This window comes from Marmota marmota, unplaced genomic scaffold, assembly GCF_001458135.2.
Source record: "Marmota marmota marmota unplaced genomic scaffold, marMar, whole genome shotgun sequence".
Taxonomy (NCBI): Eukaryota; Metazoa; Chordata; class Mammalia; order Rodentia; family Sciuridae; genus Marmota; species Marmota marmota.
In genome coordinates, this window is record NW_026000164.1 from 4,638,797 (window position 1) to 4,664,492 (window position 25,696).

Sequence of the window (25,696 nt, forward strand, 5' to 3'; positions counted from 1 at the left end):
ATAATTGGGATTCTCTGTACCCCCATTTTGAGCTGGTGTCACAGAGGACAGCTGGTTTCTCCAGGGGGACATCCCTCCGGCATCCAGGGACCACCACTGAGGGAATCCTTGTTTCCGAGTAACCTTGCCGCATGACCCCATGTCTGCTACTCGTTCCTTCTCCTCCATTGTCCCAGAACTTGAGAAGAACGGATAAATATTTCCCCAAATGAATCACACAATACAGTGCAGGCGCCAAGGCAAGCAACTTTGATTCAGAACCAGTTCAGCTGTCTGCTTTGCTCTCTCGGCGGGTTTTTCTGTTTTTAAGATGATTCACATTAACTCGTTTTTCTTTCCCATATGTCCTGGACTTGTATTTTACAACACCAGACGGGGATACTAATTAAAATTCAGCGTTCTCTCCAGCAGGGCTTAAACTGAGATCCTAATGATGGTCCTGGCAGTGATCAACGTCTCTGCTACACTTGCAATGATTTAAAGCCAATGCCATGGTCACTGCTTGGGATGAAAGCAAATGAGCTCTGCAAATTGAATTTAGAGGAGTGATAACTTGATCACCCAGAAATAGATTACAGAAGCTTCTTGTATTTTTACCAAAGCCCAGGGCATGCTTCTAGCAAGATCTGTGATTTAGCCAGAAACATTTTATCTACAATGAGGTAAGTAATCGGTGCCATGTGCCCACTAGCCTGGCTTCGGGACAGGCTCCACCAGCAGACGGGCTGCTCGGGCTCCACAGGACACTGGTTAAAAATGATTATTTCACATCAGATGCATGTGATGCCATCCAGGACCAGGAGTGGAGCCTTTGGCAGAGTCCTGTTCAGGCCAGAGTGGAGTAGGGAGGAGAAATGAGGGTCATCTTCCCTGGAGGGCTTGGTGTGTGTGTGTATCTGCAGAATGAGGGGCCACTCGGGGGCCTTTCTCTCGTGTCCTTCATGCTGTGATATGAGGATGATCCGCAGTCTGCTGTCAGACCCTCCTTTCACGTCACCTTGGCCCGTGCTCCAGTGCTGGGTGGGCTGTGCGAGCTGTTGCATTTGGTGCTGCACGTCCTGAGCCACCCTCTGCAGTCTGCTCTCCTCTGTTTAACTGTGCCCCCTGCAGTGGAAACAGGTTCTCTTGCAGTCTCCCTCCTGCCCCGCTCCCTCCCTCCCGCTGGTTCCGTTTCTCTGGAGCACCCTGACTGACACACCCTGTAGAACGTTCCAGTCAGTGGGAGTCTGCTCCCCTGAGTTTGGTTTTTAGGTGGGAACATCATCTCTGGAGCCGCTGGTGCAGCTACCTGTCCCTGCCTCCCACCTCCAATGCACTGACCCTCTCTGGGTTGGTTGGAGCCTCCAAAGCTCCTCCTCTCCTCGACCTGTGCTCTGATTTCCTTGGTTCTCAGCCACCATGTCTTCTGCAGAGAAGAACCTCCTGTCCCCACCTCGTCCTGTCTGCTGTCACATCATCATTCCAACGCTCTGTCTAGAGGCTGTCTGAGGTCCTCTTGCATATTATCTACTGACGCACTTCTGATGTTTCTCCTCCCTCTGAAATATCAGTCTCCTGTGAGCTGGGATGTGACCATCTCGTTGGGTCCCTGGGGAGTCTAGCGCAGTGCCATCCACACATTTAATAAATAAGTATTTATTAGATGAATTGATTCCATAGTCCTGATTGCCCTTGACAGCCCATGTGGTGAGGCCATTATTGAAATGATCTGTTATTTGGAAAGATAATTATATTTATGTTTATGTATATGAATTTACCTTCAGTGATTCATACGAGCTGCAACGGGAAGCATTTCTTTTCTTTGCCCCACTTTCTGTCAGCAAAGCTCTCAGGGACAAGCTTGTCCTTCCCCTGTCCAAGTTTCATGATGTTCAAGGTTGCCCTCAATCTCATTTCAGTTCTTTCCTTCCTGGACTTGAGGTTTCAACTTCCCACTCTCCATTCCGAGCATGGAGTAAGTTCACCTCTCAGTTTCCACGCCGTCACATCTTCATTTAAGTCTTACAGTTTTGGATTCCCAGTCGTAGAGGAAATGGCGAACTCTCCCAAGCTTTAGGTCAGATGTTTTTTAAAAAGTTTGTTTCTGTCTTTTGATGAAAACTTGGTGTGAGAGTTTACTTGCTGTCCCAAGAGACTGACCGACTTGCTGCATACCCAGAGGAGGACTTAAGATGAGGGAGAGATTATGGACACAGGATCAGAAAGGAAACTTCCATTTTTTTCCCCAAGTAAAACCGGTTTGGCCCTGGATCTTTGCAGCGTGTTGAGTGTGTGGGAGGAAGGGATTCTGGATAAATGCAGGGATTCTTCAGCCTGCATTTCACTGAACTGGTGGTTTTCAGAGTGATCAGTGAGAACATACTAAGGTTACTCATCTAGAACCTTCTATGGGAGCTTGCTTTCACATACAGGTTCATCTGGGAGGACATAAGCCACTTCTCAAAAAATAACAGCTCAGCCAGGCTCCATGGCACACGCCAGTAATCTCAGCAGCTTGGGAGGCTGAGGCAGGAGGATCATGAATTCAAAGCCAGCCTCAGCAACAGTGAGGTGCTAAGCAACTCGGTGAGACCCTGTCTCTAAATAAAATACAAAATAGGGCTGGGATGTGGCCCAGTGGTCGAGTACCCCTGGGTTCAATCCCCAGTGCCCAAACAAAACAAAAAACAGTGCAATTCTCTCCTCTCTTCTGAACCCTGGTAAGTCCATCACACCACATCACAACAGCAAACTAAAAGTAGCGATGCTGTCTTCATTGTACCTCTCTCTCCCTGCAACTTTCCTTCCTATTCCTTTCCATCTGCCACCACATTCACCTAGCAAATATTGTCTGGTACAGAATAAAGTTTGTGTCCACCTGGAACTTACGGATCTCTATAGCTCCGTGTGTGCATGGCTTGTGGGGGTGGGGCTGGGGAAGGAAGCAAGCATTATATGGCTCGAAAACTCTTCCTGTGGATGTGAAGCCCTAAACTTGCCAGTTTTTTTTTTTTTTGCCAATTCTTTTGGAATGTGTTTGTTTTGAACTTCTCTAGGGCTGTCATGTTGTACCCCCGCCCCAACCGCCCCGCTGCCAAGGGACTCTCTGACATTCTGTCTGCACCTGCTGGATCATTTGCAAAGTAGAGCCATGACAAAGAGTCTTGTGGTGCTATGCTTTCTGAATCTGCCGAGCACTGTTGCTCTGGATTGGCCTTGGGGATCGCTGAGGAGCAGAGGAGTCGGCTTTCAGCTGGAATTCACACTTAACTTGGTGGACATCTACATGTGCATTGAGAATTGATTAAGAGGAAATGGCTTCCCAATGGTAATCGAAGACCAGAGAGTGACAGCAATCGTAGCTCTTAATGCACATGGAATGCACTTGGAAAGATATGCTTCTCCAGATGCATCCCAAGTCCCTTTTATCACTGACGTAGATCCATTTGCCCACTGCTAGTGGTCACTCCCCTCCTCCAAAAAACGGTCTGAATAGATTCTGGAGACCACTTAACTCTGACCACATTTTATCAAGCTGTGTGTAAATTAATCCCAACTGTAAAGTCAATATCCATTGAGCTACTTCAAGAAACACAGTGGGGCAGGGATATGTGGCAAAAAGAGGTTAACCACGGATGTATCCAAGTATGACCTGTCCTTGAGGAGGGAGTCCATCCCCCAGATTTCAGGAAGGTTATTCCTGTAGCAGTCTGTCTCAGTGCCTGGTGCCGACATGTGCTGAAGGTTAAAAATCACTTCCAAAAGAACCAAGTGGTACAAAACACAAAGAATCGCTTTTTGGATAATTAAAACTATTTTGAATTTTTTATTTATCAATCTGGCTGCTAATATAATTTTAGTTAAATGAAAGACATTCACAAAGAATAATAGGCATACATACATAATTTCCTTCTCTCATTCTAGTTTACATGCTGTTGCTTGTAGAGAGTGAAATTTTGTGTAATTTCACAGGGATGGAGTCCTAACTGACTTCACAGAAAGAATACTTAGCCCAGTTTTTCTCAGCTCTAATCTCTGCAGTCACCATGCTCACTTAAAAAGTTAAAAAAAAAATCAAGAAAACGAAACTTAGAATCAGTAACACCAAGAATGGTTTCTTGGTCTACTGGGGAGGAACTGCCATATCTCACAGCCATCTCAGAAGCCGGCAGGAACATCCAGTAAGTCACCTGAGCCTTGGACATGGTCAGACTGCCTGAGGAGACCTGTTTTTGCAGCACATTTTCATCTGGAAAAGAAGCCTGTGAATAGGTGTGGTTTGTCAACACACATTCATAATTGCCTTCTGACAGTTTTTCCTCAGTGTGAGATTTCACTGATAATGAGTTTAGATACCACTTGTATGCCAAAAATGTTCTGTAAAAGAAACGCACTTTTAAAATTTCCAACATTACCATGCGAGGCAAGTGTGGTGTAGGCACAGAGCCACCAGGTTACATAAAAATGCTGCCTTTGTATTTTGTATTGACTTACTCAAAAGCCAGTCTGACCACACTGGGTGGGGGGATGAGCAGATAAGGTGAGCTGTCAGCCACATCCAGGTGGGAACTCAGGGCTTGATGCACAAAAAAAATGCCACTTTTTTTCTGGCGTTTGGCTGTGGTGCATTTCCAGTGTTGACACGTTGGCTCCCTGGAAGTCTACACGATTGATAATTGGCTGTTGAGCAGCACACCCTCTAAGCTTCCACTTCCTGGACATGGCCACGCGGTTCTTTTGATATGAATTACAACCTCAAGAAGTTGGTCTTCAGTAGCTCCTTTGGCCTTGGCCTTTATATTTGGATTTCAAAGTGTCTCATAATTAAGAATCAGTGGCATCTCACAAATGCTTACAAAGTAGGTAAAACAGCTCCTTCTTAAATACAGAGCAAGGAGGGACAGAAGTTCAGGGACTTGGAGATTAAGGGTTGGGGCTCTATCGGCTGATTCTCGAGGTCTGCTCTCACCAAAACATCATTTAAAAACAGGTGTTTGTTGATTTTTAGTCCAATGGTTGGGTGCACTATTGTTGATTTCTCACCTATTTCAGGACCAGGTGTTTCTACTGGGAGAAGCAATTTAGGACCTATTATTGGTTGGCTAATTTAATTGTGGTCTTCCTTTTAAAAATTGCTTAACAGGATAGCAAAAGGCAAAAAATATGAAGTGGTTCAAATCAGGTGGGAATTGTCTGGAGATGTGAGATATAAAGGGGCCGTTAGGTTTCAGACTGTGACAAGGTTGTGATATGGGCAGAGGAGGGAGAGGACCAAGTGGAGGGAGGGAAAAGAAGAGATCCCATCGCAGAAGGAAGGAAGCTTCTCCTGACACTGCCTCAGCCTCTCATCTTCACAGCCCACACCGTTGGCTTCTTCCTGAAGTGCTGCAACGTGTCTGTCTGCGCTGGGCGGCTGTGTAACAAATGTTCAACAATAACCGTAAGACCTCCTCTCTGGCCCAGGCCAGCTCTTTCTCTGGTGGCTCTGAATTCCTGCTTCTTTGCTAAGGAATGCTTGCTTGTCAAATGTAGGGCAAGAGGAGCATGTCTAACACTAGCCCTTAAATTCTTGTTCCCAGCCCTTCAATAAAATCATTCTTAAATGTTAAGAAGGGCCAGAGAATAATTCAGCAATAAACTAGTGCCTTCTTCCTGAGCTAACTTTCTTGAGCTCCAGGGAATAAGCTATTTTGAGAACGTCACATTCATTCAAAGTCCCCTGTTCCTAGCTTCTCAAAAGATGTTTGCTTCCTATGCGGATGATGTTTCTTGTACATCAACCCTAAATCAGCCATCAATGTTACCTGAGACTTTAAAACAGTCTCTTGGGATGTGTGTGTGTGTGTGTTGTGTGTGTGTGTTTGTGTGTGTGTGCGCATGTATACTCATCACTTACAGAAGAGGCTCCTACTAGCCTGTTTGCCAGGTTAGTGGTGTATCGGATGTCAGACATCAAGACCTGGGGAATATGAATGACCAGGTAAGACCAGCACTGAGTTCAGGTCATATCATGGCTACGAGGCTGCCACGTGCTAAGCTGTCAAGGGCAGGAATTGGAAAAAAAGTTATTTGATTTTCTTCACGTAATCAAGTTGCCATTTAGAATGTACTAGATAAGGCCTTCATAAACAAAGGTAGGTGTTTTTGTTGAGCCCATAATCCCAACAAGAGGCCGGGATTTCCAGTGCCTGTTTGGTAGTTAACTTGGTGATTCAATACCTCATCCACCTTTGAGTATCTTAGTGGTCTCCGTGTCCTAATTGATGGGAATGTGGGAGAACACCTGACCCTTGCAGTCATTCATTGTCCTAGGTTTGCAAATTTGGTGAGAGAAGGGTTGGATCTTATTTTTCACCTTTTGTGGCAGAAAGAGGAAAGAAGACAGGAAAGAGAAAGAAAGGGTGAGAACATTTTAATACCAGGGGCTAATTTTGATGAATTTTACCTCCTAACCATTTTGGGAGGAAAGGAAAAGTGCTGAGATGATGCATAAAGTATATGATGATTATGGGAAATGCAAGAAACAATGAATTTCCACCTGGAAATTAATTTTTAAGTGCCAAAGAAATACTTAAAATAGGTTTAAAAATGAGAAGCAATTTTAAATCATAATGTTTAAGATTTGTTTTTCCATATGAGAATCCATAGAGGAAACCTTAATGGTAGTCATCTTGGTGAAATAAAATGGCCTTTGCTTTCAATATGTCATTTGTCAATGTTGTATTGCTTTAATATTTAGTCAGATTAAATACTTTTCCATTTTCAATGTATTTTATAGAGGACTGATCAAGCCTTCCTGAAATTTAAGTGTTTGTGAGAGTGTCTGAGGTCAACAAAAAACCATGAAAGGGCCTCAAGATTGACTCCCTTTTGTCCCATTACTTTGGATCTCAGGGGAACGGACTGGTCCACTGTCTCCTTTGGAATGGGTCACTACTTGCATAATGTGTCATTGGCGGCTCTGAACAAGGTTTTCCATGATTCAATCAATTCATGTCCTTTAATAAGTTGGGCCTACAGAATCTAACCAACTAGAATCTCCATTTTACTGAGCCAGACCATGGGAAATAGTGTCCACACCTTTTAAACCTCACCGTAGGCTCCTTCATGGAGGAGCAGGAAAGAGTGAGCATAAGTAATTTCTCAAAATGTCGGGGTCTACAAATTTTTTTAAGAAGAGCTTATTAAGTACAAGAGGCTTGAATGGTAATCATTCTAGAAATAACTTTTGCATGATATTTTTAAAGAAATAAATATATTAAATTCTCTTTTGGGTACTGCAACAGGAAGCATTGTCCCATCTGTTAACATGAACTCTATTATTTCAAAGAAAATCAATGAGCTATTTGGGATAAGTTAAGAGGTGTGATAGACTTGACATATCCATTCTCTGGGAAGCAACCAGGCTTGTAATGAATTTGAGCTTCAAATGTGTCCATCATAGAAGAGCTCTGAATCATGGCAGTGTGTCTATTTTGGATGGAATAACACGTGGTGTAGTTGATTAAAAATATGGCAGTGTTTCCCACACGATTCCAGAGTAACAGCAATAATAACTTGGCTTTATTGTGTTGTGTCATTCAGAGGGCTCTATCTGCTAGGATTTTATCACAGGGGTTTTAAAACTTGAGATTTAAAGCAAAGTAAGAAAAGCAACCTAATATATGCATTCGCTAGGAAGTGTCCATACTTTTGCTACAACTATAAAAGAAAAACAGAGCAAACAAATCATACGATCTGGCTCTAATTCCCCACCGAGGTGTGTCTACATATATAATGTGCTGCAGGTAAAACAGGAAAGATCTTTTGTAAGGTGGTCACCACAGTATTGTAGCTGATAGTTACAGATATTGAGTAGATCTAAGACTACATACATGGGACAGTATTATCTCATAGAATTCAATGGAAAATCAAACCAACGACCCAAGGTGCACGCCTTTCCCTGTTCTTCCTCGCTCTCTCCGGTTGTGTTGATCACATCCATCTTTCTTCCAGCCACCTGTGTGGGCTGGAGCCCTCAGAGAAGTGGCAGAGAGTGAGGTCTCTGAAAACTGGAAAACCGGTTCTCTTTGCCCTTTTCTTCCCTTTTCCAATTTACAGGACACAAAAAGAAATATTATATGAACACAAACCAGTTACTACGACAGCCCATTAAAAGTTGACTCTATGCAAAAGGAAGAGGATGTTGGAGGCCATATGGATGGATGTACATCAGTTTTTTTTTTTTTCTCAAGAAAAAATATCCACATTCTAAGGGCTCTTAAAAATGTAAAAAACTTGCCCTGTTACCACGGGATTTTAGAACACCTCTAAACACGCACAAAATAAGACAGATATTACCTACAAATTCAACCATTGCTTAAACTCTAAAAGCATTTTCTGTATTATTCTCTTTTGATACGGAAGGGGGAACTCAGCTATAAAGAAATATTAAAAAGTATTTTTATAGTGATCAGTCTCAAGAATATTCTGTCGCTTGCCTTCCCCAACTTGTGCTGATATTTTAAGGATGTGCTCAGGAGTATGAAGCGGGGTGCTCTTGTCCCTTTCCCTTCCCTCTACAAGTCCCCCCTCCCTATCCCATGGCCAAATCGCCACCCCTCAAATGAGCCATTCCTTTTTGCTCTCATCAATGGTCTCTGTGAAATTGGGGTCGTTGTTCATGATGGCAGCATCGGCGCTCTCCGCGGACTCGGCTCCCTTGGCTTCGTTGGTGTGGTAGGTGCCCTTGTGACGGAACATGTACCGGATGAGGAAGACCAAGGTGCAGAGGATGGTGAAAATCACCACGGCAATGACCCCTGTGGAGGCAGGAGAGGTACCAGAGTTAAGCACATCTCGCTGACCCTCTCCCACATACAGCAGACTCCCAAACAGCAATCACCATGACGATGACAGAAGGGAAATGTGGCTCGTTTGGGGCCACAGGTGGGTAACAGGAACAACCAAGGCAACCCAAAGTGACAAGGATAGTTGACAAATCATAGGAAGCATCAGCTTTCAGACCCTGAACAACAGGTGGTGCCTGAAAACAGAGAGCCCCAAAGATGATTTTTTTATGCTTTTCCTAGTTTTCTGGCTGGTAGCAATTTCTGTACAGCAGTGTAGGGAGGGGTTGTATGAGAAAAACACAGTGTTCCCCCAATGGATGGTAGAGGAGAGAGAGGATGTGGTCTGCATAGCAAGAGCTCTGTGGTCTGCACAGAAGTCTCTGGATCTGTGGCTGAATAGTGACTCAGGAGCAATAGGCCGAACAGGGCTGGAGATGCTCATGTCTCCACCAGGCACAGTGGAGGGACACCACTAAATGACCAGAGCATTTTCTATAGATTATGAAGATGTTTTGCTGAAATAGGCCTTCAGTAGAGGCGACTCAGAATTTCCCCTTAAAAAACTTTGAAATGGACTTTGAAATCAAGCTGCCTAAAACTGAATTGCCTGCCCAAACAAACCTCAAAATTCATTACACTAAGATAATAAAACCCCCAAAGGTAGTGTAATGTTAACAATGTTAGCACCCAATAGAAAATTACTAAGCAAGCAAAGAAAAAATGAAAAGGTGGGAGAACATCACTCAACCAGGAGAAAAATCAGTCAATCAGGAGGAGATCCAGAAATGACAGAGACAATGGAGGTAGCAGATAAGGTCCTAAGCAGACACCTAGAGTGACAAAGTGGAGTAGCTACACTAACACGAGAGAACAGATAAGGTTATTCAAAAGAACAAAGAGCATTTGATAATGACAAGTCAGTTATCCAAGGCACATGAATTCAACTGCGTGCATGCCTGACAGAACATCCACAGTGAGTGAAATGAAGACAGGAGGGAACATGAGACAATCCACCATTACTGCTGGAGATGCCAACACTCATCTGATTGTAATCGATAGAACAATTAAATGGAAAACCAGTAAGAATCTGCAACACCCGAACAACACCAAGTTTAATAAGCTGCAGATTGGGAGGAAATATTTATAATACCTATGTCTGACCAGGAACTTGTATCCAGGACATAAAAAGAACACTTGTAAGTCAATAGAAGTCAGCCAATCTAATTAAAAAAGTGGAGAAAGATTTTAACAGACACTCTGAGAAAGATTTACCCATGGCGACAGGCTCATGAAAAGATGCTCAACACAAGTGATCAGATAGAGGTGCACATTAAAAGCACAGAGACACAACGACTCATCCACAAGAGTGGATAGATATGAGGATTGACAATACCAAGAGTTGGCAAGATTGTGGGGCCACTTGAGCTCTCAGATACTGATTGTGGGACTGTTAAGTGGTTTAATCACATTGGAAAACTATATGGCAGTGTCATGGTTTGGCGGTGTCATGGTTTGGATATGAGGTGTCCCTCCATAGCTCCTGTGTTAATGTAGAAGGTGAAATGATTAGACTATGAGAGCTGTAGCCTCATCAGTGGATTAACCCATTTGATGGATTAATAATTTAAATGATTGAATGATAACTATAGGCAGGTTGGGCATGACTGGATGAAATGGTTCACTGGGGGTGTGCCTGGGGAATTATATATTTTGTCCTCGGCTTCTCAAGCTCTCTCTCTGTCTCTGCTTCCTGGTTACCACGAGGTAAGCAGATTCACTCTGCCATGATGTTCTGCCTCACTCAGGCCCAGAGCAAAGGAGTCAGGAGATCATGAACTGAACCTCTGAAACTGTGAGCCCCAAATAAATCTTTCCTCCTCTAAGTTGTTCTTGCCTTCAATGGAAAGCTAGCACTGGATGTTTTTATAAAGTTAAATATTCACTTTCCATAATATCCAGTGATTGCAGGGCTAGGAATTACCAAAGAGAAATGAAAACTTATGTTCCCTTAAGACTTGTGCAAAGAACATTCATGGCAGCTTTATTCATCATAGCCCAGGTCTGGAAACAAACCAACAAGTGATCAGCAGGTAAGTGGATAAAACAAATTATGGTATATTCATGTGAGGGAATTCAACTTGGCAAGAAAAATAAATGAACTATTGATAGACACAGCAATGTGGGTAGATCTCGAAGACATTATGTCAGTTGAACAAAGAAAGGCATGAAACATTACATGCTCTCAGATTCCAGTTACGGAGTGCTAAGGGAGAAAAAACTCATCTATGGTGACAAACGGCAAACCAGAGGTTGCCTGGGCTGGGAGTAAGGCAGGGGAGGGTGGTGTGTGTACACAAGGCTGTGAGGTCTGCTCAGGAGGGTGGGATGTTCTGCTGCTGTGCTGGTGGATGTGAGTGTTCCCATTGGTCACAAGCCATCCCACTGCTGCATTGACAGGTGAACATTATGCTTTAATTAAGTAGATTATAAAAAAGCCAAAGAGCAAAAAACAATCAGGATGGGGACTTTGATGACATTGTTCCTGAGCTTTGGACAATGTGAAGTGAGCACCCTTCTGAATAAATTTTAATTTTATAGTTGTATATGTTTCTTAAAGCTGTCTACTCTCTTCCCTTGAGAAGAAACTGGCTGGGTTTAAAGTCCCCGATATGCTTACGACGTTGGCTGTACTCAGAGAGGCAGGAATCAGGAGCAGCAGGGAGAGAAGTGGGCAGTGGCAACTGAGCCCTCAATGCTGATCCAAGCCCGAGGGCCCCTGCTAGGGGAGTCAGTGACTCAGCAGCTCCCAGGGTGGGAAGACAGACTGGAATATTTTATGTACCCTGGCTGTTGGATTTTTCAAAGTTTTTGTTAAGATATCTGAAGTCAAATGGAGAATTCCTTCCCATTTTTCTAGTGAGCTGTTCTGGAACATTTGGAATGTGAGAGGGTGAGAGTGAAAGGAGAAGAGGCTAAAGAAATGTTCTGGGTATTGTCACTGCTGCTTACCTAAGTCCTCTGATTCTGTCTGGCTCACCCTAACATTCTCATTTTTACAATCCAGCATTAAAAAGTAGCTGGGTTATATTTATCACCATTTCTCAACCTTATTTCATAACTTTATGTCATATTTAAATGACAAATGAATGATATAAAAATCTAGAAAATTCTTCCTCCCTCTTCCTGGGCTACTATTTTATTGAGAATCGTTGCTTTCCACAGGTGAATAGGCACACAGACGCCTGTTCTCGGTCACCCACCTCCAATGATAGCCGAGTTTCTGTTGACTCCATTTCTTATAGCTTGTCCTTGTCCTGGATTATATGGGAAATCAGCACTGGCTGTAAGAGAGAAAAGAAGAGTCAAGTAAGTATAAGAGTCAAGTGTACCATTAGTCCCAAATAGTTGGATAGCTATTTCTTATATGACTTTTTGACATCTCTTACTTTCCCAAATGAAATCTCCATTTCAGATGGCCCCATCTTTTTTTTTTTCTCCTGAAAGAATCCAAGAAATCCCCACCCCTGTTCTTGCTGTTCTTCTTTGCACAGGCCTAGGTAAACACTGGCTCATTGGAGGAATACTAGAGAATTCTAGATCCTCCAGGGGCTGGTTGCAGGACCCCTCGACCCCTACGGTACCGGATTCATGGCTGTTCTAGTCACTCATGTACTCCGTTGTATATGACCTTCATAATCCTCTAGTATGATTTTAGTAATCTCTAAATGACTTATAATCCCTAACACAGTTTAATGCTATGCAAACAGCTATTTATGCAATACTGTTATGCAAGGGAAAAATGGCAAGAAAACGCAGATGTGTTTTTTATTTTGGTGGCAGGTAACAGGGATTGAACCCAGAGGCACTTAACCACTGAGCCACATCCCAGCCCTTTAAAAATATTTTCTTTAGAGACAGGGTCTTGCTGAGTTGCTTAAGGCCTTGCTAAGTTTCTGAGGTTGGCTTTGAACACACAATCCTCCTGCCCCACCCTTCGGAGCTTCTGGGATTACAGTGCACTGCTGTGCCTGGCAGTGCAGATGCAATTTTAAAAAATGCTTTCAATCTGCATTGGCTGAGACTGCAGCTGCAGAAACCTTAGGCATGGAAGGCTGACTATGTTTTCTTATGTTTGCCTGAAATCTGTTCCCGTCCACTTTGATTCCATACACAATTGGAAAGGTAGATGAGCTTTTTACAGCATCTGTTTGAAATGTAATAACTTTCTTAAACTAATATTTTACATGGGTCTAATAAAACACCATACACTTCATGAATTTGTAAAGGGGCAAAATTTCATAAAAGAAGAATTAATATTCTTCTCTTTTTGAGAATATTAACAGCTGAATCAATTTCTCTGTTACAAAAACCAAGAAACCATTTTGTTAAATTGAGATGTTTCTCTAAGATAAAACAAATTTCAAGTACCCAAAAAGCAAATAGACCCTGAAGTATTTCTGTAGGTCAGTGGAGCGTCTATTATAATTCATACAAGCAAATTCAACTTCAAAACTACTTTGCATTGTGGGATTTCAGTTTGGGAAGTTAAGGTAATTCTTCCATTGAAGGCAGCTTTTCCCTGAGCCAAACAGAAACAACCACCTTGTTCTCAGGCAGACCTATGGTTGCTGGATAGCACCAAATTAGTGCAAAAAAAATATTTTAAAAGTAGATGTTTGGTGTAATATAGTGTGTATACACCAAGAATATAGTAGTTGTTATGATTGACTTAGTTTTCTAAGGCTAATTTATTCCTGGCTAGAGACGTCCAAGAACCTCCAAGATAAAGAAACAAAGTGGGTAGGCCCCTTCTCCTCCTGGTCCCTGGAAATGTGCCGACCAAAGAGGGAGACTTCAGATTCCACCAGCAAGTGTGACTGAGCCCTTTCTCTTTTTAAATTGGTTATTCTTCCCAGGAAAATTATTCTTTCCTAGATGTATATAGTCCATATTATCTCAGAAGGCTCTACAGGTGGTCATGAGCCTCCCAACATGAACCTTCAAAATATTTTAGGTATGGTTACAAAAATGCCATGGTGGTTTTTTTAATTCTATAATATGATATTCATGACACCATGAAACAAGTTACTTTTCTGCCTCAGATAACACAACCCACAAACCATAGCATGGCTTCTCTCTGCTCCAAAACCCACCTTGCCTCCTTGGCCTCAAACTTCAGAGAAACATAGGTACTTAGAGACATTGGTGGCCTCTCCCCAGTTCAGTTCCCTTGATGTATATAAACAATGGTGGAAAGTATGGAAATAGTGGCAGAGGTGACCTGAGATGACTCCAGGAGAGTGACAATAGCTAGAGGATAGGATTGTGATGAGACTGAACTCCATGGCATGGGGAAGGGGGCCTCCATGGGCTGCATTTCTCTCCTGCCTCTTCCCCGAGGGGCAACTTTTCCCACTCAATATTCTGGGTTAACAGATCCCAATGCTTCAGGCCAGTGTGTCTTTGCTTACCCAGATGATGCTCGGTATCTGGACACCTGGTCTACCTTTCCTCTCTTTTTGCATCAGATTTTACCTCTTTCCTAAATGCATCCTCAGCCACCTCAGATTAAGTGGCTGACCCTCTTTGATGGCTATAATCTTCATTCTTATCACTCCTTACTGGGTAGATGTCCTGCTAAAGGCAGGGGCCAACCTTAATGATGTTTGCAGTTTCAATGAATAATAATGTACTAGCGGGAGCTAAATGGATGTTCATTGACTTGTATAATTACAATCAGTCCATTAAGTGTGGGTAAACATTTGTGTAGCCTCTCCAATAATCACCCTCCATGCAAGTGTAATTTAAAAAGTGAGCTGCCTACTCTCAACTAAAATCTTAAAACAAGCCAGCATTCTTATTCTCCCCAACAAAGGAAATGAACATGTTGGGTACAGAAAAGATATTAATGATTCTTTGTCCACTAGACTTTGGTAATTGTTAGAAAACCATTAATGGAAAACCCTCAGGTCGAAAGAAACCCTTATGAAATTCAAAGACAGAATTCTGTTGTGTGTATGTGTGCGTGTGTGTGTGTGTGTGTGTTTTTTTTTTTTTCCAGGAGCATCCCTGTTTTCATGGCTTTATTTATAACTTAAGCCTGGTTGTCTTAATGCATGGGAATGCTCAGTCCCTTGAGGCAAAGCTACTTTATTCTGGCAAGCAGAGCAATTGCTATTTTGATAGATATATTTCATTGTAACTGTCCTTTCCCCTGGGTTACCAAGAGCCTCTTGGGAATGCATGTAGAGAAAAATGGTGGCCAAGAAATACGGCTGAGATGGATGACGAAGCTCGTTTATGGCACATGCTCTGTTCTGCTAACTTCCATGTCCCCCACCCCGCCACCATTTGCTGGAGAACTAAGGAATTTTAGGGTATTGGAGCATTAAGAAATATATATTTTGAGAAACATAACGAATAGGTCTGAATTTAGAATGTTAATTCAAAGTAGACTAGATGGATATTAGCTATATCAGGACCTGACTTGCATGCTGTAAGCACAGACGGTATTCGACACACTCTTTTTCTGGATTGCCCAGTGTCACCAAATGATGATAACCAACCACCAAGCAGGGCGTCCTCCCAGCACTGACTTAATTTCTAACAGAAGTGTGTGTATTTCTGCATATTTCCCTTGCTCATGTCCTTCTTGTTCATCTGGTCATCCCCAGTATTATGCCCACAGACCATGTTCCCTTTGCATCTCCCAAGGATTGGATTTATTCCCCTTCTCTACCCAGCACAGGCCAGCAGGCACGATTTTGGAGGAACTGATGATGGGAGATTCTGCTCCCAGAAGCAGGCTTAGTGAACAGCCTGGCTGAGGCTTCACAGCCCACCCAAGATGCATTGCTACCCTTCTCACCCAGAGAAGGCAAATATGTTATAGGTCCCCAGACATATTTAGACATGGTCACGTTTGCACTCTAACACACAGATGTTCTTTTTCACTGTCTCTGTCTTGCACGTGTGAAGCAATCAGAGAGCTCACCACTGGCACCCCCTTTCCCTTCCTCCATTTCCAGGTTGCAAAAAACCCAAGAAGTAACAACCAAGCCTACTTTGTGTGAGCAAGTCTAGTGCAAGTTGTTCCTCATAATCACACAGATAGAGTAGGACGGTTATGAATTGGAAGTAGGTGAGAAAGAGCCTTCTTTCCTTCCCTCCAAAGAATAGAATATATGACTGTTGGATCCCTCTTCTAAAGTTGTTTTGCTCTTCCTTTCCATTCTTGAAAGGTCTTATCACAAAAGCAGGAGGGCAGTCTTGCTAGCACGTCCTTTACTGTGTGCTGGGCAGGGCCCAGTGTGGTGTCCTCTCAGCAGCTGACACACCAGGACTCTCCAAGGCAAGGGACAAGCTCCAAACTCCAGCAAAGACCCCAAGTTACCACACGGGTAGTTTATATGTGCTGAGTGACAGGACTCGAAATTCTAAGAATATCTGAAGAGAGTCATTGCTTGGGCTGTAGTTTCCTCGCCCAGCCTGCTCTCTAGGGCCCAGTCTACACCTAAGGTTCTGTGACCGTGGAACAACTCTCAAAGCAAAATGTTGTAAGAATGGCAAAATACCAAGAGGTTTGTTACAGTGGGCTTCACCTAGAAGCATTTTCCTTTTATGTTATTTATTGATTGCATGTTGCTGGGCTTTGAACCCAGGGCCTTATGCATGTTAGGCAAGTGCTCTACCTTTGAGACCCATCCTCAGCCCCATCATTTTCCTTTTATTGTGGAGTACCAAAAGTAAGTTAACATTGAGCCGGGCATGGTGGTTCACACCTGTGATCCCAGAGGCTTGGGAGGCTGAGGCACGAGGATTGCGAGTTCAAAGCCAGCCTCAGCAAAAGCGAAGTGCTAATCAACTCAGTGAGACCCTGTCTCTAAATCAATATATATATATATNNNTATATATATATATATATATATATATATATAAAGAGGCATCAGGAGATGCCTCTTTTTCCAGGTTGCTGTCTACACTATCTCTATGCAATAATCAGCATGGTTGCATGGTCAAGGAAATCTGCTAAGCCAGGTTGTTTTCCTGCGGTGCATGGGGTGAATGTGGAGGCAGACAAAAGCCTTTTGATATCAGTAAGCTTCTGACTGCACCTGTCTTTCAGCTGCTGAGTGGGAGAACATTCCACATGATGGCAGCATCGGTTGAGCTGTGTGCCAGTCTAAGAATTCAGAACCAATGTGGTGGAAGAGGAGGAACATCAGTTTCATCTGAACCCCTGTGGGGTTATTATCATAACAGAAGCACAATACTATGGCTAGAATAGGACCAGGAATAGTGCTAATTGTGCTTTCAAACAGCATTGTCAGAATATAAATTTGGATGGCATTTATAGAATGTGAGAAATTAATCAAAGAGCTTTCAAGGCAGGTGCTTGAGTACTAGAAACATCTTAAAAGGCCTTTGTAAGATCAGAATATTAAAAAGAGATTTGAATTCTTTAGCTTCCAATTTCTTGTTGATCCTTGTGAAAGGGTGGGAGGAAGGATGGGGTAAAGCGTTTTTTACTACAGAAGATAATTTCGGCGGTTGTTGTTCTTATTTTCTAAGTTTCAAAATACAGAAAATTGTAGACTTTAGGCTCAGAAACCAATTGCAAATAAAACACATTTAAGTGCACATAAAAATAAATTGAGATTATCTACCATAAAAACCTCCCCAAATGAAAGGCACTAAAAGCTTCAGGTTGTCACATATCAGAGACGAAACAATTAGATGGGATCTGACATCTCCTAGAGAAGAGATCTCCATGGAAACCACTGGTGCTTTAGCATCAAAAGTGATAATTTGAAGCACTTCAACACAACTGCTGCTATTAATTATAATTTAATTTAAATTGCAACATTAGTTTTGCAGCAGGGCAGGCTGGATGATGAATCTACACCCTATTCTTCTCAGCTTCTTTCTTTCGTTTCATTTTCTCTTTTCAAATCTGAGTTATATGGCAGAAAATAATTTTTTTTCTCAATTAATTTGTCTGGCCATTCACTATTGACAGATATTTCAGAAATAGGAAAACAAATGGCTATTCACTAAGATGCAGAAGGTACAAGAAACATTCTTTTATTTTAAAGAGATACTGCTGATCCTGCTTTGGGGAGGAGAGGTTTCTCAGCGTCAGCAGGTTTTTATATAGGCTGAACAACATGGGGATTGTACCTGTGTGGCCTGATGTCATTTGATATCTTTATCCTTCACTTCAGCTTCTCAAGAAAGCTAGCTACCAGAATTTCCTATGTCAAGGGGTAAAGGAATTTTGCATCTTTGACTTCTAATTTGAGAAGTTAAAAAGCCAGACATCACCAGCTTCTTAAATGAGAGAGGAATGGCAGCCACTGGCATGATTGTCTAAGATCCAGTGACCAAAAGAGGTTAATTGAGTGAAATGAAACAGCCTAAATGAACTTGTCACCATTTGCTACTTGTCATAATTATTTAGAAAATACGAGCTTTTATGTGAAAAGGACTGAAAGAGCAATCCGTTTTGTAATCTTTCCTCCTGACATCTGTTTCTCAGTGAAATTCTGACTCTTCTTAATTGCCTTTCAAAAAAAAAAAAAAAAAAGATTTACTGCTGTGCCCAGACAAGGGTGACATTGCATTCTTCTGTCAGATTAACTATAATCAGGTATTTAAATTGGATATAGCTCATTATTGATAGACACGCAGACTTTGTGTTTCGGAAAATAAACCAAGATAAGATAGACAGTATCTATTTTCATATTAGACAAATAGGTCTTGCTATTTCTCAGGTGGGCAAATTGTTCATTCTTTCATGTTTGGTTATAATTATTTATAAATCAATCGTCAAAGTTATTGCTGGATAATGTGATGGGCACTTGCAGATGATCGATTGTTACTGCCAGCGTTGACAGATTGCACCTCTTTCTGTATCAGAGCAGGTGAAAACCACAACAGAGAGTGACTAACTCAAAGCCCCGTGGCTGGCAGGTGCTGGAGTCACCAGGACCTGAGACGTCATTGGATTTCTCATTCTGGCATTTTCCTGTAGCTCTTGGACATCTTGCACATCGAGATAGGAGCCCCAGAGCAAGGGCCACGGGGCGGCTACGTGGTGCAGGGCTGCCCTTACTGACACTAGCATGCTCCTCTTGTTGAGGTTGGTTGTCACTTCTGTCCCTATCCGCCTTGGGGTGTTTCTAAATTCCTGTGGACCTTAACAGGAGTGTGGGAATGAAGACATCCCAAATCTGGGGGGGGGATGTGATAAATTTGGGAATTACCATTCAGACCCCATCTAGGGAGACACTATTTCTCCTGCTCTGTGGGTTTTGGACCACACTAGAGGACAGGGGTGGGGGGCGGTGGGGAGGACAGCAAATAATTCCTTTCAGGATGAGTCTTTGCCCCTGTTGCCTGGTGTTCCTTGGCCTTGGGAAAGTTACTATGCCTCGTTAGGCCTTTTCTGTCTATGTATCTTGGGGGAAAGCAAATTGATTTGGAAGTGCTCTAGTTCAGAACTTTCAAACAAGCATGCAAATCACAGGGATCTCTTTAAAATGCAGATTCTGACTGAGCTGGTCTGGGTGGGGCCTGGGGGTCTGTATTTCTAATAGACTCCCAGAGTGCTTGAATACCTAGCTCCCTTTGAATCATAGAACTTTAATTGAGACCCTTGGTGGTTCCTATCTCCAGCTGTTCTTTGTGTGCATGTATTTTAATTTAATGTGGTGCCTGAGAGGGAATGGAAATAATTCCTTCTGAGAACCTTGTCTTTTTTTTTTTCTTCTTCTCGGATGAGTCATTTGTGCTTTTAATGATCTGGATGCCAGAATGCCCTACGGTTCCATTTCCTTCAGCTCTATTTCTTTTCAGTGTTGTGAAAGTTAGAATGGGAATACTGCTTTAGCTTCTGACTGTAGTTTTTCATGTAAGGGTGAAAGTCTATTTCTAATCCACATTAAGATAAGTTTAAAGCTAAATGGGTAAGGCGTTTAATAAACAGTTATCTTAGGTATGTCTGTGAACACCTTCCCTGGTTCAAAACAAAAATACAAGGTGGTTTTCTAAAGCAAGTGCAAAATATCTGGACAGTGGAACTCAGGTTCTCGAAGCATTCTAAGGCATAAATGAGACAAATGAATTATTAACAATCCTGGATCATTGTTTTTCTGGAGTTTATGGATTTGGTTTCTGAAAAGCATTCTTGTTTCCTTGATGATTCTTGCCTGGTACGGGGTGGTGCAGCGATGGAGCATGCCAACTCGGGGTGGAAAAGGCATATTATGGTGTGTTAAATATCCCAGTGCATCAAGTGACTGACCATGGCTTTATGAAATGCTGGCCAGGGATCTGGATGTTCACCAGGCCTGGTGGGCACACCTGTTCTACGAGAGTCTCAGCTAAGACAATCTGTGGTTTCCCTTATCAGCAAAGCAGTGTAGGCCAGAATTGGCTGTCTGCAGAATTGTGTAAATGGCCTCAGTTTCCAAGAAGGTGGTTGAGAAAAATACTGATAGAGCAGGGAAAGCAACTGGTCATAATGAGGAACCACAAATGGACATTTTAAGGAATTCCCTGATATCCTTCATCCTTCCATGTAGAAGGGAATTGGCATGGTCCTCAGATGGGAGTCTTCAGGAGACCCTGGGTCTATCCTCTTCAGGCTTAAGAGACACCCCATGGGGCAAGTATTAGAGAAGCTTTGGACATCTGGGATTTATGACATGGGAACTTGAGAAGAACCACTTTTCTGTCATCTGAGACCTGATTAGGAGATGAGTTCCATCACTGTGGGAACCGACAGGCACATGCCATCATTTTGGGAATCAGGCGAGGAGGAGGGTCCTTCTACTGCCCCTCTGTGCAGGTTCCTAATCAATTCAAAGGCCACAATTTATAGATGGCTCTCCTGGAAATGGCTGGATGCTACTGGTTGGCTTTTGTCATCATCATATGTCTTTTAAAGGAGTAGAGTGAAGAATAAAATGCATTTTAAAAAAGACTTAATCTTCTGCTGAAGCCTCTGCCTCTCAATTTGTAGAAGCTGCAGCCTCCAGCTTGAGGTGACCAACATGCTCCTGCTCTTTGGACAGGCTCTGCCCATATTTATGGGATGTCTGCATGACGGCTGCTATTTCATCAGAATGTGAAACTGGCCCTTTTTATTCCTAAGTTTCCAGAAACTGGTACCTGGAGGAGGAGGGTGCTGAGAACACAGTGGAGCAGGCCCAGATGGCAGACGCGGGCAGATCCTGCTCCACCAAGTGGTCTATGGGGGAAGGGGAGTGAGCAAACATAAAGCGCTTTTAAAAATTAATTCTGCACATATATTAAGTCTTTTATCAATGCCCCTCTGGGCCCTTGGTTTTGAAATACTCTTTTTAGTTGCATTAGCACCCCAATCCCAAGACAATGCCTCTTTTTCTAAGACAGCTGACTTCAGAAATTGAATATAAAAGCTCCATGCTCAATATATTTCCATTACCGTTTGAACTATTTTCTTCTCGAATTAACTGTAGACCTCAGAAGACAAATGTCTTTGCTTGTTGGTCTGTGGAAGGGCTAATGGTTATTAGAGGAGCCGGTAAAACAAACTCTCCTTGGTTATTAAGCTGCCCAGTGCTTCCCCACAAACGGATCCCCTGGTGCTGGCTCATGTTGTTACAAAGATAATATGATAAGCTCCTAGCACAAGCCATGGCTCTGTCACAGCTTCTCTTCTCCTCATGTCAACAGAGTGTGAAAAAATATTTAATTGGCTCTAGCAGCCTTGAGGATGATTTAGTCCATATTGGGGCGGGGCCGGGGGAGAAAAAAATGGAAAAAAAAGAGATGTGTATTTAGCAGTAGTGATTTCACCTTCATGTATGCAAATCATACACCATTCTAGAAACACCAGGGATTTTTACCTCCATGTATGCAAGTTATGCACCATTCTAGACTTCCGTATCATAGTTAAAGGATGGGAAAAGGAGATAGTAAAATAGATCAGAATAAAGAAGTGGAATTCTTTATGTTTAAATTCAAATTTTTCATTAGGAGGGCTGGGCATGCAGTCAGGGGTAGAGCCCCTGCCTAGCATGTGTGAGGCCCTGAGTTCCATCCCCAGCACTGGGGGGGTGGGGAAGCTGGAAAAAGCTCTAACGCAGCAAGGGCCACTGAACTTTAGACCTGACTGTGCTACTCTCTGTACACTTTTGAGCAAGAATTTCTGGGGATGGAAACCAGCTAGCAGGATTTCTACAAAGCTCCCTAGGTAGCTCTACCGTTCAGGCAGGTAGATCACACCATTGCTGCTTTTTCAATATTTGCAGAGGAAACAGATTGCATTTATTTTCTCTGGGAGGCATTTTTCTTATCTTTAAAATATGGCTAAAAATGTCCAGTTAGCCTAAGTTTTTCGGGTTACTGCATTGAAAGCACTTTGGCAATTGAAATCATTTACAAAATCATCATTACTTTTGTTTGTATCCTTTACAGTTTTCTAAAAGTTAAAATTCCTAAGTAAATGACTGAGTCCACCGCACGACCAGCACGCTGGTTTCATACAAGAGGTTCGTAGCATCGAAGTTAACTAGTGAGATCAAAATAAACACACAAGACTCAATTACCTTTTTCTTTGAGCAGGTCCCAGACGGCCCTCCCTCTGGCTCTCGCCTTGAACCACCCGGTGGGGGCAGCAAGGCTTACTCAGGACTAGCAGGCGAGAGAGAGAGAGAGAGAGAGAGAGAGAGAGAGAGAGAGAGAGAGAGAGAGAGAGAACGCCAGGGAGTGGCCTTTTATTGGGGAACAAGAAATTCAGGGGAAAATTCCATCCAATGAAGGTCGAGGGGGGCAGCATTCCAAGGTCAGGGTCAGTGATTGGTCTCAGGATCAATGGTCAGTCACACCCCCACACGGACAGGCTCTTGGACCTGGAGAGGGTGGGGATACCTCGGACACAGTTTGGCCAGAACGTCTCACACCCAATCAGGGAGGTGCCTAATCACGTGCGAGAATGGCTTCCCACAACTGAGACCATTTTTAGCTTTTTCTAAGAAGGATTTTCAAAATGATTCATCTTCTCTTCTCTCATCAAAATAACTGCATCCCACATTCTTATGGATTTTAATGTACATTTATACTTTAACGTAAAATAGATTTAATTTTTTAAAAGCCTTTCATGGTTGCTCCTTGGTTGCTCCTAGGCAAAAACTCGAGAGCAGAATCAGAATCTGACTGTGTCTTTAGACATTTCTGAACAGTATGGTAGCAGGTGGAATCATCCATAGATCTCAGAGGAATGAATCACCTTATCATTTATTCATTATCTGCATCTACACAGCGACTTTCCTGTGAAAATCTTGTGACTGTGGCTCAAAAAGATAATGTGGATAATCTTTCTGCCACTTTTGAGGCCACAGGCCTAGAGACACAAGGTCCTGATTTGCCAGCAAATGTGGAACTGGCATTTATTTCCAAGTGGGACAGGCGGGGACTCCCTGGGGACAGGGAGAACTCACCCAGGGATTCTACCACAGTGTTTTTTAAAATGATGAATTGGCAAAAGAGGTGATGCTCATCATTTGGAGAGTTTTGTGCGACCCTGAATGTCCCTGTAGCCCAGTGATGGGAGGCCATAGAGTTGCCTGTGTGAGATGAGAAGGTACTCAGAAGTGGGGTACAGGAGGAGGCCTCAAGGTGGGGGAACAGGAACCACTGAGCTTAACATTCTTGGGGCCCCAGAAAGGAGCCAAAAATGAAGGCTGTATCCTGCTGGAGTTAGTGGTTCTACCATCAACAGAGAAGTCACCATGGCAACGGGTACCACTGGGTCACCCTGTACTTAGCCAGCCCCACGTGACGAGGTTAACAGCTGAAAACACTGTCAGGCATAGACCTCGGAAATGCATCTCTGCCGGGTGGAGTGGGGGTTGGGGGGCTGATGGTCTGGAGAGAAGGGGACAGGATCCTCAGCTGAATAGGGCGCACACTCTATAGCAGTGCAGGAAGGGAAAGAAAGCTAGAAAGAGTGGCCCAGGAAAACTGCCAATGAAGAAAAATCCACAGAAAGGCAGAAACAATGGCTTTAGACATTGTACCAAAGCTAGATGTTCGTGCCCTTTGAATCTTTAACGGTGGTGTTGCAGAGAGCTGGAAGCTGTTAGAAGGGAACCGAAGAGGCCTCGAGGGAAGGCAGCCCCCTGGCCCAGGCACACCTGCCCAGGAAGTAGCACCTGGGAGCTGCCAGAGAGGAGGACCCTGCTTCCCTTCGTTTTTAGCCATGTTTGTGACGTCATTTCCGTAATGTGGCTGAGCCCTGGAAGAGCACATTCCCCCACTTCTTCTCAGAACTCAGGCCTGCCAGTCTGCTCATTCAGGCATGTGGGGAGCCTGTGGCAACTCAAGCCAGTCTCTCTGCTCTTCCCAGGTCTCTCAGATAAAAGCCTAGTTAACACCCTCCACATCAGGACAGTGCACCTGGAGTGACAGTGCACCTGGAGTGACAGTGCACCGGTAGGTGGGGTTGGGACAGCAGAAGTGTTCTTAGTGGGAGCATTTGGCTTGGAGCTTAGATGTGCTGACTTTGGTTCATATTCCTGTACAAGAGAACACACACACACATACACACACACACACACACACACACACATACGCACACTTACAGACACACAGCAATAATGAAAATAAGAGAACTAAACATTCAAATTACAAAGTTAAAAAAGAGCAAATATAAATTTAAAGAAATAAAGATAAAAGCACGTGATAAGAATAAAACAAAAATCATAAAACTAATAAGGAAATTCAGGAGCTGCGGCTTGGAAAGAAAAAGGAAAAAAAGAAGATAACCTAATCAAGAAGAAAAAGGTGTGTGTGGGTGCAGGGGATGACATAAATATTCAATATGGAAAACTAAAAAGAAAATTTCTAGAATGAAAATTAAATTATTATAAAAGCTTATTTTGTTCAACTCGATGTAAATGAATTTGAAAACCTATTAAAATGCATGAATTTCTAGAAAAACATAAAGTCACAGAAATGATCTGAGATAAGAAAGGGAATCTAATTAGATCAATTATCATAAAAGAAATTAAGAGTGTTGTCAAAGACTGACTCAAACACAAAGCACCAAGCTCAAGTGGTCGTGCAGGTGAAATCTACCAGTTAATGTGTCAAGGCCAAGTTTATCATTGTCAATCAGTGTGGCCCAAGCAGCAGCAGCAACGTATCACCTGGGAGCATGCTGGAAACACACTATCTCAAATCCTCATCCTGATCAGCTGAGCCTGCCTTCTTCACTAATTCCCCACATAATTCTGAACACATTAGTTTCAATGGCAATTGCTCGAATCATCATACTTGGAAAAGGACAAAGACGTTCAGCATGGTGCGATGGGGAGTCACAGGTAATCAAATTATGCATAGTCAACCCCAGTAAAAATTCTAGACAATCCTAATAAAGAGATAGGAATTCTTAAGTTCACATGGAAAAGTAAATGTGCAAAGATGGAATGGAAAATTCTGAACAAACAGAATCAAAGGGACGTTAGCTCTATGAGATGTGAAATGCAATCATAAAACCTCAATGAGTGCTCAAAGCCTGCTTCCGTCTCATGAAGAGCCAGACCCAGTGTCACAGACCGGGAAGTCCAGAAGAAAGCTCATACGTGAAGGGCAAGTTAAACAGGAAAAAGGTGCAGGGAGAAGGCTCAGCCAATGGTGCCAGAATGACTGGTCCCACCGCTTCCCTCTGCAGGGCAGGGAGAATGCCCCAAAGGCCTCTCACTATCAGACACCCCTGGCTCTAGGGCCAGGTCCACCAAGGGGGAAAAATTAAGCTAAATTTACTGAATATGTAAAGAATCCTTATTAATCAATTAGCAAACGACCAGCAAACCAATAGGAAAGGATTTAAATATATA

General features: G+C 43.0%; 1 protein-coding gene across 3 annotated transcripts in view; it reads right to left on the reverse strand.

Moving 5' to 3' along the window:
- Positions 1 to 3,774: 3,774 nt before the first annotated feature.
- Positions 3,775 to 25,696, reverse strand: part of Cntnap2 (contactin associated protein 2) — a 1,898,113-nt gene continuing 1,876,191 nt past the window's right edge. For all 3 annotated transcript variants that reach the window (XM_048786770.1, XM_015493731.2, XM_048786771.1), the window contains 2 exons: positions 12,071 to 12,151; positions 3,775 to 8,780 (listed from right to left, as the gene is read on the reverse strand). In XM_048786770.1, coding sequence (XP_048642727.1) covers positions 8,581 to 8,780; positions 12,071 to 12,151 — 281 coding nt within the window. In that variant the 3' untranslated portion in view covers positions 3,775 to 8,580. The remainder of the gene's footprint in view (positions 8,781 to 12,070; positions 12,152 to 25,696) is intronic.